The sequence below is a fragment of the Erpetoichthys calabaricus genome, chromosome 11 (genome assembly GCF_900747795.2).
Source record: "Erpetoichthys calabaricus chromosome 11, fErpCal1.3, whole genome shotgun sequence".
Lineage (NCBI taxonomy): Eukaryota > Metazoa > Chordata > Cladistia > Polypteriformes > Polypteridae > Erpetoichthys > Erpetoichthys calabaricus.
The window spans coordinates 138,870,804-138,883,631 of NC_041404.2; the positions used below are offsets into that span (position 1 = coordinate 138,870,804).

The 12,828-nt window shown below is 37.4% G+C and overlaps 1 protein-coding gene across 5 annotated transcripts in view; it reads left to right on the forward strand.

Moving 5' to 3' along the window:
• LOC114661012 (meiosis regulator and mRNA stability factor 1) overlaps positions 1-12,828 on the forward strand; it is a 69,905-nt gene that overhangs the window by 55,259 nt on the left and 1,818 nt on the right. For all 5 annotated transcript variants that reach the window (XM_028814091.2, XM_028814090.2, XM_028814092.2 and 2 more), the window contains 4 exons: positions 1,536-1,760; positions 3,956-4,016; positions 4,275-4,388; positions 5,957-6,127. In XM_028814091.2, coding sequence (XP_028669924.1) covers positions 1,536-1,760; positions 3,956-4,016; positions 4,275-4,388; positions 5,957-6,127 — 571 coding nt within the window. The remainder of the gene's footprint in view (positions 1-1,535; positions 1,761-3,955; positions 4,017-4,274; positions 4,389-5,956; positions 6,128-12,828) is intronic.

The window sequence follows — 12,828 nt, forward strand, 5'->3', positions numbered from 1 at the left end:
CTCATGATTGGACACACCTGTCTATGAAGTTCAAGGCTTAACAAGCTAATCCAACCAATTTGGTGTTGCAAGTAATCAGCATTGAGCAGTGACAGGCATTCAAATCAGCACAATGACAAGAGGACCCACATTTGTGCACAGCCAGTTTTTCAGATTTGATTTAATTTCATGCAACTAAATACTGCTTCACTAAAAATCTTTGTTCGGAGAACACCCCAGTACTCGGATGTTCCTAGGAAATGAAAGACATATCACTGTTATCTTTTCTGTTGAAAGGAGAGTCAATTATTATGCAGGCTGAGAGGGGTTCCCAAACTTTTTCATATGACTGTAGATACACACATTGACTTGCTTAAATTGCAACGTACCTGTTTTTGTATGTCTGTCTTTATTAAAATAGCTCCTCATAGAAGTTTGTCAAGAAAGCTCAGTTCTTGTTGACATACCTCATAAATAATAATAATAATTCTTTGCATTTATATAGCGCTTTTCTCAAGAACATTCATTACATCATTTTTAATTTTTTAAGCCACCATTGGGGGACTTTTCTAAATCATCTATCCTACAACAGATAATAGAGGGCAGTAGAGCATGGGGACTCTAGTGCACCCTCTTTAGATAGGCATATGGCTATTGATTTGGTCATTTTTTAAAGTTGTTATTTATTTATTTATTTATTTATTTATTTATTTATATTTTCCTTCTAGAGCAGTTAATTTTTGCTCTGTACCCCTGCCAGCTGTGCCTCGTGTTACTCGCACAGCTAAGTTAACTGACTCTGAGGCCTTTTTTTTTTTTTTTTTTTTTTAATTAAAATGTCCGAGCTAGTCTCACACATGCTTTACAGATCTAAACTGGCCAAAAAATAATGGATTATGGAAAAATGGGTGCTGGCCAGTGTAATCTAATAATTGTATACATCATTGGGGTTATTTGTTCGGCGGTCACAATAATATGTTTGCACTCATATTTACAAAAATAGTTTATGGTGAGACTCAATTTGAAACTCTTCCAAATCAGCAAATTATTGATACAAATCAATTTTAAACACTATGGTCACTTGGACATTAGAATAAGTTAGTGAAGGTTGGGGATTACTTTTATACATACATACATACATTAGTTTGCATGTCCTAGCAGCTGCCCAAGCGTTCACTGACACTTGCATAGTCATGTTGTGACTGTCAGTGTTTGGGGCAGGGAATCTGTAGAGAAATACTATAATGCAGTGTGGCAGTCTCTTGCACTGAAAAACAAAGATAAAGAGCAAACAAACTGGTCGAGGAGCTAGTTATGTAAAGAATAATAACTGACATCTGAGGTGTACATTTTTTTTGACATCATTAGTGTTCTCAAGGTATTTTTGGAGGGGAAAAAACTTGGAAGGTTATGTACAACACACATTTGTAATGCAGTGGGTATTTATAATGTAGCGTTTTGCACACAACCCTGTACTCTGTACATGCGTAAATTAATAAATATTAATTTATTAATTAATATTTAGTGTGTTTAATGTGTTTGTTTCTTCCCTTTAGGTTTTTGTGAATGAAGAAGAGGGTTGTCCTCCAGAGGAGTGTGTAAGATTGACTCGGCTCTATGAGTTTGCCCGTAGTGCTCGTGCTCTTCTGCACACTTACCACTACCAACAGATTTTTTTAAGCGAGTTTCCCAGTGCCTTTTGCAAGTACACTGGTAAAGCACTTCATGCCCGTACCTATGGGTATACTACGATGGAGGAGCTCTTGTGTGCCATCCCTCAGGTACTGTCTGCTATCTTCTAGTGCCAAAAGTCTTGTCTGCTCTTTCTTTCTATTTAAATGTGATTTGTTGCCTTTCATGTCAGTTGTATCTAGTAATATTTTATAATCAGCATGGTACACCATGGTACCACAGTGGTTAGGGCTGCCCCAGCACTCCAAACACTTGAGTTCAAACTACACATTCTGTATGCAGTTAACATCTTTTTCTGATTAAAGTCCCAACCACAAGTTCTACCCCTGTTAGTTATTCCAAAAATAGCCATTATATATATATATATATATATATATATATATATATATATATATATATATATATATATATATATATATATATTCATTGCATTCGTAGTCTGTGTCACAATCTGATTGTATGAGTGGTTACCTACCAGGTAACGCTTGTGGTTGGTCAGCAAGTCAGCTAATATTATATATGTATGGATGGATGGATGGAAAAAAATCCTGGAGAGAAACGGTAGAGCGTCAAGGCGCGATCTTCACGTTAAGATCACGGAAGACAGTTAAAAGACCCGCGAGAACCTTAAACATGAGACATTGTGCCAAGATATTGACCCAGGACCATCTCGCGATGAGATTCTTGCAAGACACGCCCTACTTTCAATCAATATCAAATAAGACAACGGGGCAGCAAAACATTCAGTCTTGTGAAGGATTTGAGCACACACATATCCAGGGTCTCAGCGCATATACAGCGTATAAGGACGATACGTTATAAATGAAACGTCAACGACTAAGCGAAGAAGAAAGCAGCATGGAGAAAAGAGACTCAAAAGCGTTGGAGAGAAACCAGAGCAAAAAAGAAAACTGGGTGCAAATTCAGAAAATAAAGAAAGTAATTTATCAGCCTGTAACAAGTGGAATTGAAACAAAGCACGTCCAATCGGGCTCGGAATTAAAAGACAGAGTAAAAGACAAAGTAGAACTTCGTAATCACGTTCACAAACTTTGGCGCTATACACCTGCGGAGCAGATATGAAAGCGGTGGAATTCAAAAGGCTAAAAAAAAGAAACGTATGCACAATACAAATGTGGAGAAAGTTAAAGAATATGAAAGTTCGAAAATCAAAGTATAAAAAAAAAAAGAAAGTAAAGATCACAGTAGCGCAAACAAACGGAAATTATTACTCGAAAAAGGGAAAATAATCACAGACCAGGTGTCATTGGAAAAAAAAGCAGGACAAAGCGAGGTCAGAAATAAGAGAGTAGAAAACAAAGTAAAACGTCATAAAGAGGTTACAAAACAAAGGGGCCAACCACATGCAGAGCAGGTTAGAGATAATGAAAACTAGAATTAAAAAAAAAAAAAAAACGTAGGCGCAAAACACATGCAGAGCAAGATACAGAATATGAAAGCAGAAAAAAACGACCGTGTCAAAAAAGAGAGTAAACATCGCATTAGCGCAAAAAAAGAGAAATTATTACTCGGAGAAATAACTAAAAGGTGAATAGAGATGGAATATATGGACACAGGTGATATGTCAGAAGTATGTAAATATTGTAAGGCTTTGAAGTTTAAGTCAGAGAATTTCAAAAGCGTGTTTTACCTCACATGCATTTATTGGTTACTTTGCAAAAAAAAATTAACTTCTGATGATGTAGATCGATTTGTCTGTGCTGAAATTCCAAGCAGAGAAACCTATCCTGAATTACGGTACAAAGTCATTAAACACACATCTCACTGACCTCATTTAAAAGATTCAGCATATTGGGACTCGAAAGATTCCAAACATTGTTTTTACATAAGTTCTGAAATAAAAGTGAAACTAATGAAATAGCAACAATTCAAAGAAAGAAAAAATCTTAAAAGTGTGTATCTGGAACACCAGACATTGGGGTTGGCAAGCAAAGCCCCCTAGAGAGTGTGTGTGTGTGTGTGTGTGTGTGTGTATATATATATATATATATATATATATATATATATATATATATATATATATATATATATATATATATATACATATACACACACACACTCAGTGTGGGTGTCACTGTGTGATATGCTTTTCACCCTGCGTGAAGCTAATCCCTGCATAATTTGTAACATTTTGGGGATAGAGGTCAGCCTCCTACATCTTTGAACTTGACTGAGCATGAATTGAGAGTGGGCCAATGGGTATGTTGTATGCTAAATTTTATTGTAATTTCTTTTGATATGAGCTTCTTCTTTTTTCATACAGGTAGTCTGGATAAAAGGTCATGGACATAAGAAAATAGTAGTCCTTAAAAATGATATGAAAGGTAAAAGTGCTTTTATTATGTATTTGTCTGACGCCTTTGTTCATAGTTACATGCAAAATCAGGGTAGATTTGAAATGTTTTCATATTTTGTACAGTTGCTCAGAGGCACAATGCCTCAGTTGTGAACTAAACTGGCAAACTTCTATTTAAAGGTCATGTGCCTTAACATCTACGCCAAGTGGTCTCCTTTTACAAATGCAAATTGTTACAGATTGTTCTCAAGGAGATTTTGACTTAAGTCTTGTACATCGTCCATAGCTCGCACCAGTCCATTGTGCCTTCCTGCAGAGAAGACCACCATCATTGTCAACAGCCGTGGGCAGAAATCTTCAGACGTTGATGGCTTGGCCCAACCTAGTACTCCAAGCTCAGGTATTTGTTACACTGGGTCCTTGGTACTTGAGCTCTGGAGAGAAATAAGCGTGACATTTTGTTGAACTTTTGAAAGGCTCTTTTTGGCAGCCTTTATGCTGTGTTTAGTTCCTTCAGGTTTGACACTTTTGATTGAATAGGTGGGTGTAGGTGAGCAATCCATCAAGCATAGTTGTGGAAAACGTCAAATAATCAAGCGTACTTTCACATATATTGAAATTGTTGTTTTTGAGGCCACTTTACTTGAGTTTCTAAGTATGTACTTGTCCTGGCTTCTCAGAATTAGTTTTCTTTGACCAAAACCGCTTTTTATTATTGCATGTTTTTGTTCCTATGGATTTAATTGAAGGATGAAAAGCATTTTTTTTTCCCTTTCACCCACTTTTATTTCAACATAGTGTTTGTACCATTTTGATCTATTTTATATCTTCCTTTGCACCCATTGGAGACTACCCTGTGAATATCTGCGTCAAAATTTTTGATTTAAGTAGCAAAGAATAATACAATAAATCAGTAAACCTGTATAGATGTCCTCTGTTCACAAAGCATAAAGGATCAGAGTGAAGCAGAATTGTGATTTACTGTAGATTACGTTGGTCATGTTAATAGTTGACAATCAACTAACTCTGACATTGTCTAACCTTATGATAACTTTCTGTGGTATATTTATTGCTTTTTTACATTTTACAGTTTAACATTCTGATATCACTAACAACAAACTTGTGCAATGTACATAGTTCATTAATTAACCCCTTAACCGCCCTCTGCCGGATATATCCGGCATCGTAGCTTTATTGCTGACGCCTTACTGCCGGAATTATCCGGCACATTTGCCTGTGGTTATGTGAATGCCTGGCGCGTAGTATAAGTGACAGTTTGGCGTGGGTTTTATTACTACGTTGTATTTCGACAACTCTGCGCTTGTATTGGCCGATCATGTGATGTGATTCGAAAGTGAAAGCTGTGAATATGGCGAAACGTAAACTGACTTCAAGTGAGGTTTTGCAGGCGATTTTGGACAATAATTCTGATCATGATTGTAGCAGTTCTGAAGAAGATTTTAGCGACAATGATGATCAGCAACGTGCGCTGCATGATACTGTGAATGACGACGCATCGGATGATGGCGATGAGTGGGTGTATCCCCAGCATCTCAACTGGACTGCTGCCCGTTATCTGAGCCAGATATGAAAGATCCAAACCGTGACCGCTTGTTCAAGCTACGTCCTTTGATTGACCATTTATTTGAAACATTTCAGCAGGTAAATACTGCTTGAATAAATGTAAAGTAAAAAAACGAAAATTGTTCAGATTTCTCCTGGCATGGGGAATATTTAGGGAGTTGGCGGTTAAAAGGTTAACAGATGCTAGAAAAACCATACTGCATATCCCTTCCACAACAGCAATTATTAAACCTTAATAGATTTTTGTGACAACTGAGTCCTCTGTCCTCCTGGATTATTTCCATGAAAGTCAACACTGTTTTAGGAGATCTAATCCTTGTGTTTTTATCCTAACGCCAGCATTCTCTTTTATGTCTACAAATGCATTGTCTTTACTCCCTGTAGGTTCAGGCCAGACCGACCCCGAGTTGATGTGCTTAAGTGGGAGCTCCCCTGTGGACCTGCTGTGCGGGCCCGTTCCATCTTGTCTACCCTCCCCTCAGTTGCATCCTGACCCAGTTGTCTTGGAGCATATTGACCTCATTCGCTTTGAGGAACAGCCCAGTCAAATCACAGGTATTCATTGATGAACTCTTGATCTGTATTGATCTTTTTTTTTTAATATTACTTACAGTGAATTTCATAGTTCATTTGTAAACTATAGTTGAGTGGCTCATTAAGATCAGTTTTCTTTGGTTTCTAATAATTCAGGACTTTATTTTTACTTGATAAAGGATAAAAAATTATCTCATACTAGTTTTGATTATGTACATCATTGGCCTTTGACACCTTTTTTTTTCTTCTTCACCATTTTCTATGATCTTTGGTTTCCTGCAGGATATGACCCATTATTCTTATCTGTTTCACCATTTCTTAACCTTCATCTTTATTCTTTTCGTCCCCTTTTCCTTTTATGCCCTGCTCCACTCTACCTACCTCTACACTGGTCCTTTTTCTCACCAATGTAGTTGTGCTTCTTCCCCCTTAGACACCATTTACATTCATTTGCTCATTCCCATCTTGGATCTTGTCATATATGTACACACATTTTGTGAAATAGCAATGTGACATGCTTTTTTTTCCCTACCAGTTTACTTTGTTTGTGCTAATTATCCAGTGTTCCTTAATAAGTTATTGGTCCCCACTTCCAATATTTTTTTCCCCTGTATAAAGAAACCTGGAGACACCTACACCTTAGGAGTAATGAAGTACATATTAATTCAGCCATCTTGATAAATTCTCACAATACCAATATTTGCATGCAGTGCACTCAGTAGTTGCTTAGATTTGGTCAGGTGTTTGTTAGATAGATAGATAGATAGATACTTTATTAATCCCAATCACATGTAAGGTAAACTTCCAGGTGAAAGCTTCCTTTGCTTAGAATATTTAATCAGTGGTGTTTTAAGAGGGGGGAAAAAAGCCCTTTGAGGGTAACATCTTTAAGAAGCCTTATAAAATTTTGTGAATGCCAGCATTGGAGCTCAGTAAACAGATATGAGTTTAAGTTGTTTTCAGTGTTAACTGCCCTGAGCAGATAGATACTTTATTAATCACAAGGGGAAATTCACATACTCCTGCAGCAGCATACTGATAAAAACAATATTAAAGAGTGATAAAAATGCAGGTAAAACAGACAATAACTTTATATAATGTTAACATTTACCCCCCGGGTGGAATTGAAGAGTTGCATAGTGTGGAGGAGGAACGATCTCCTCAGTCTGTCAGTGGAGCAGGACGGTGACAGCAGTCTGTCGCTGAAGCTGCTCCTCTGTCTGGAGATGATACTGTTTAGTGGATGCAGTGGATTCTCCATGATTAACAGGAGCCTGCTCAGCGCCAGTTTGTCCAGGTGTGAGGCGTCCTCCTTCTTTATGCTGCCTCCCCAGCACACCACTGCGTAGAAGAGGGCGCTCGCCACAACCATCTGATAGAACATCTGCAGCATCTTATTGCAGATGTTGAAGGACGCCAGCCTTCTAAGGAAGTTATAGTCAGAGCACAGATACTGTAAGCACTGGTTCATTGATATCAGGCTGATGACATGATTAAAGTCCAGATTTGGCACTATCACAATGCTTTTGGATATCTCTTGTGGTTCTTATAGATAGATAAGATAAGATAAGAACTTTATTTATCCCGAGGGAAATTCTTTTGTCATATACATGCTCAGTGCAACAAGAGGAATAAAGATTAGGTAGTAAAGAGTTTAAAAAGAACAGTAGTAATCGTGCAAACAGAATAACAACTCTAAACAAAATAACAAATAACTATAACTAATAGTTTGTATTATAACAGATACTTTATTAATCCCAAGGGGAAATTCACATTCTTATGTGAAAGGTGAGGCTACTGTCCAGATCTGTGATAGAAAAACATTTTTCCACTTTGCTTAGCTAATTTTTAACACCGCAGAGGATGTCAGAACCTATCCTGTTCACACTAGGCACAAGCTGGGCAACAACCCTGGACAGGATGTGAATACAAAGCTGTCACCCAGGGCCTAATTTAGAGTTGCCAATTAGCCTAATATCTGTATTGTTTGGATTTGGGAGGAAAACCAGAGAAAACCGAGGAAAGCCTGTCACAGAAAAAGAACAACATGCAAATTCCATAGAGACTTTAACTGTGTGTGGAGTTTGAACGCAGGTCTCTGGAGGCATCACCTGGAATGTGTAGTTTTACATATTGCTAACAAACCTGTTCATCCTCAGCTGAAATATGTTGTGGTGATGGATGTCTGTGTCAGCAGAATTGTTAATCACTACGATAAAAGAGAAATGGTACATTGATTTTTGAAAGTATTATTTAATCTTAAATTATATATCTAGAGGTATTCCTTTTTTTTCCCCCAGACAGTATTGAACAAAATGAGTAAAATATGAACCATATGTTTATTTTTTTTTTAAATCATTTAGTGGTTTATTTCCTACATTTTCATAAGAAGCTTTCAGTATCAAGCATGTTGATATGTTAAAGCAGGGGTAGGCAACGTCGGTCCTGGAGTGCCACAGTATGTGCAGGTTTTTGTTCCAACCCAGTTCCTTAACGAGAACTCAATTATTGCTGATGAAGCACATATTGCTTAAGTGACATTTTAATGCTTCATTTTAGTGGTCTCGCTTGTTAAGGTTCTCCAACCTTAATTGCTTATTTCAATCTTAAACTGCTGCATTCAGTGTTTTAATTGCTCCTTATTAGCAATAAGATGTAAAACAGGGGTAGGCAATGTCGGTCCTGGTGAGCCGCAGTGGCTACAGGTTTTCATTCAACCCAATTGCTTAATTAGAAACCAATCATTGCCAATCTCAGACCTTATTTAATTTTATGGCTTGTTAGTCTGTGCAATGTAAGGCTTTTATATCGTAGATTTTTTTCCTTTCCAAGGATATCATCCAAATGATTTGAAGCCTAAAACAGATCATTTTCAGTCTGTCACATTTTTCTATTAAGTGTTTTATTAAATCAATCCGTGCATGATGAACACACACAGATGTAATTGGAAAAAAGCTAGCTGGAGAACTGCTGGCTTCTTTGTCTTTTACATCTTATTGCTAATAAGGAGCAATTAAAACACTGAATGCAGCAGTTTAAGATTGAAATAAGCAATTAAGGTTGGAGAACCTTAACAAGCGAGACCACTAAAATGAAGCATTAAAATGTCACTTAAGCAATATGTGCTTCATCAGCAATAATTGAGTTCTCGTTAAGGAACTGGGTTGGAACAAAAACCTGCACATACTGTGGCACTCCAGGACCGACGTTGCCTACCCCTGTGTTAAAGCACGGGTGTCAAACTCCAGTCCTGGAGGGCCGCAGTGGCTGCAGGTTTTCATTCTAACCATCTTCTTCATTAGTGACCAGTTTTTGCTGCTAATTAACTGGACTTATGCCCCTTAGTTGTTTCTTTTTCCTTAATTAGCCATGCAGCCAACAGTAATGAGACGCAAAACAAGCTGCCACACTGACAATCTTACCTGTGCCCATCACACATTATCTAAAAATAAAGAAAGGTGATGGTCTTGGTAAAGTTGATTGCTCAGGTCACCAGAACATTTTGACAGTGTTCTTAGAAAAAACAGAAAAATCAACAGTTTTGGAAATGTCTGATGTGGCAGAAAGAGAGCAGCAACAAGCCATTCAATTAAATAATGGTTTTAATTAACAGCAAGAATCAGCTTCTCATTAAGAGATTGCTTGGAGTGAAATTGGTTTACTGGTCATCTGTTAGCTCGTTTCACATTTCATTTCATTTCGGCTGCCATTTAATGAAGAAAGGAATAAATTGGGGGGGACTGAATCCTTAAAATCAGGGCTATAAAAATGAGGGAGTAAAGAAGTTAATTTTAACATTGAAAACTGGTCATTGATTAGGAAAAGGGTCAGAATGAAAACCTACAGCCACTGCGGCCCTCCAGGCCCAGAGTTCGACACCCCTGTAAAGGAATACCCTGCCCATAATTGATCTTTTTTTTTTTTTTTTTTTTTGGTACTTAACCCATATATTTTATAGTGAAGGACGGAAAAAATATTGTCATGCGGAGCCAATGGTGACTAAATGGCAAATAATTTGAAAAATAAAAACCCCAGGGAAACAAAAGTCATGGGACTGTGTTTTTGAACTGAAGATGCCCCTCCCCACCTCATTCATTGGTCAAGAATCTGATCATTAATTCAGAAAAGGCAATTGCTTGTGATTTTTTTTTTTTTTTTTTTTTTTTTTTTTTTTTTTTTTGACGTTTTTCCACATTGTTTGCTGTTCTTCAGCTTTGGTCATCATTCACTTGCATCACACGAAACTTGATCTCCTTTCAGTATGAAAGCATGAGATTAATTTTTTTTCCCCATTCATCACTAGAATATACACCAAGTAACATTCAAAAAAACAAAATTATGATTTTTGGGTGGAACATTCCATTAAACCTAACTTCATGTCCTTTTTGTTCATGCTCTTCCCAAGTAAGTACTTCTCATATTTATTCACCTCCCCATCTTGTCACTAGAGACCTCTAAACTTAGTAATTAAGTGTACCCTTAGTAAAATTACAATCATAAATTAAACATGCAGCTAGAGGAGAGACTTGCAAAAGGTTTTTAATGTGAAGTCAGTGATTTGTATTCTGCATTACTCCTGTACTTTAACAAGCCATATTTTGTGGCACTTAAAATGGCGATTCATGCTTACAGTCTCAAACCTGCTTAATCCAGTTCAGAGTTGTGAGGGCTACTGCTGCTCTAGGCAAGAAATACCCTGAACAGGACAGCAGTCCACTGAAGGGCAGTGTTGACTTGTTTACTTCACTGTTGTAGACCTGCTGGGTTTGAGTTTTAATATGCTTTATGATTATTAAGAATTCAAGTTATCCCTTCTCCTTGGTTTTGGCCATAAGGACGTCTTTCTGTAAATCATGAGTGTCGAACTCAAAGTGGCTGTAGATTTTCATTCTAACCCTCTTCTTAATTTGCGACCAGTTTTTACTGCTAATTAACTTCTTTTGCCTTAATTTTACTTAACTTGACTCAGGCCCCTTTGCTGTTTTTTTTCCTTAATTAGCAGCCCAACAATAATGAGACACAAAACAAGCCACCACATGACCAACTCACCTGTGTCCATCACACAATATTTGAAAATAAAGAAAGGTCGCGGTCTCAGTAAGGTTGATCTCTTAGGTCACCAAAACATTTTGACGATGTTCTTAGAAAAAAGCAAAATCAACAGTTTTGGAAATGTCTGCTGTGGCAGAATGAGAGCAGCAACAAGCCATGGAATTAAATAACGGGTTTAATGAAAAGCAAGAATCGGCTATTAATTAAGCAAATGATTGGAGTGAAATTGGTTGGAGTTTGAAGCCCCAATTTAGCTGGTCATCTGATGACTCGTTTCATGTCTCATTTCTGTTTGGTTGTCATTTAATGAAGAAAAGAATCAATTCAGAGGACTGAATCCTTAAAAACAGGGCTATTAAAATGAAGACAAAAGAAGTTAATTAGCAGTGAAAACTGGTCACTGATTAGGAAAAGCAGTGTTTCCCAACCTCGGTCCTGAGGGCACACTGTGGCTGCAGTTTTTTGTTCCAACCAGCTTCTGTTTGGACTCCTGGGCTAATTAAGTGATATGTTATTTCCCAAGTTCTGTGTTTTGGGAACAATATAGAAATTAGAAAACTTAAGTTTGGTAAAAAAAAATATATATAGAGGTAAAATTCCGTCACAATGAATATCTTTACAACAAAATTTTCGTTACAACGAAGTATTTTTATGGTCCCAACAGTTTCCCCATATGACACGAGTCTGTAGAAATCTTGGTACTATGAAATAAATTCAGCAGATACTTTCATTACAACGAAGTGCCCAAAAGACCTTGAAATGCCTGAATAAATTATCCACAGAGCAGTTCTATGGTCGCAACTCAGTTGTGCACAACGATCCCCATACAGAAACACTGTAAATTGTTTCTTTCTTTGAACTTTCCTCGTACTTTTTTTTTTTTTTTTTTTTTTTTTTTTTTTTTTTTGTTTTTCAGTGATACCTTTTGCTAATTGCTTGTCAACATTTGAAAAACATCCATTGGAATTTAACTCCATTGACACCCTCCTATAGAAACAGCAGACACGAAAAAACGATAAGTTCATATTATAAAAAAAAAACAAACTTTTTTGCAGCTCTCGATTGCGGCAAAAAGAAAAAAGACGTTGCCAGTGAATTCTGAATTTTGCCATCAACACTGTCAATTTTCTTGAAAGACAGAGCAAAAAAAGAAGAAAAATCTCGGGTTGCAAACGTATGCAAACTGCTGCATTTGAAGACGTTTTTATGTGGTTCAGTGATGCTCATTCAAAAAAATGTGAGGTTTCTAAGCTCTCTTGGGACCTCCCCCAACTGGACAGCACGCCGAAGTGCGATTACCGCGTCTGTGGAAGACAGTTTATCTGTTGCCGGAGCAACAGCAGACTCACAGCTCTGCTGCTTCTCTTCACCGAAGCAAACAGAATAGATCTCGATGGGAGATGCAAGGAACATTATACATGCAGGGAACAGGATTACATGGCCACTAACCTGGTCACAACCCTGCCTGACTGCTGTGTCTGTGTACTGTATAGGAGAGTGGCAGATCACGCCGCAATAAATAACCGTGCTGTTCCTGTTTCAAGCTGAATAAAGCTGGTTTTGCTAAATTACTGAGACTAAGCCTTGTGTTTTGGGATGCAAGACAGGGACTTCTAGCACAACCCCGATCTTTTAGGATTTGTTTCTGTGGCACTGCGCTGTGAGCCTGC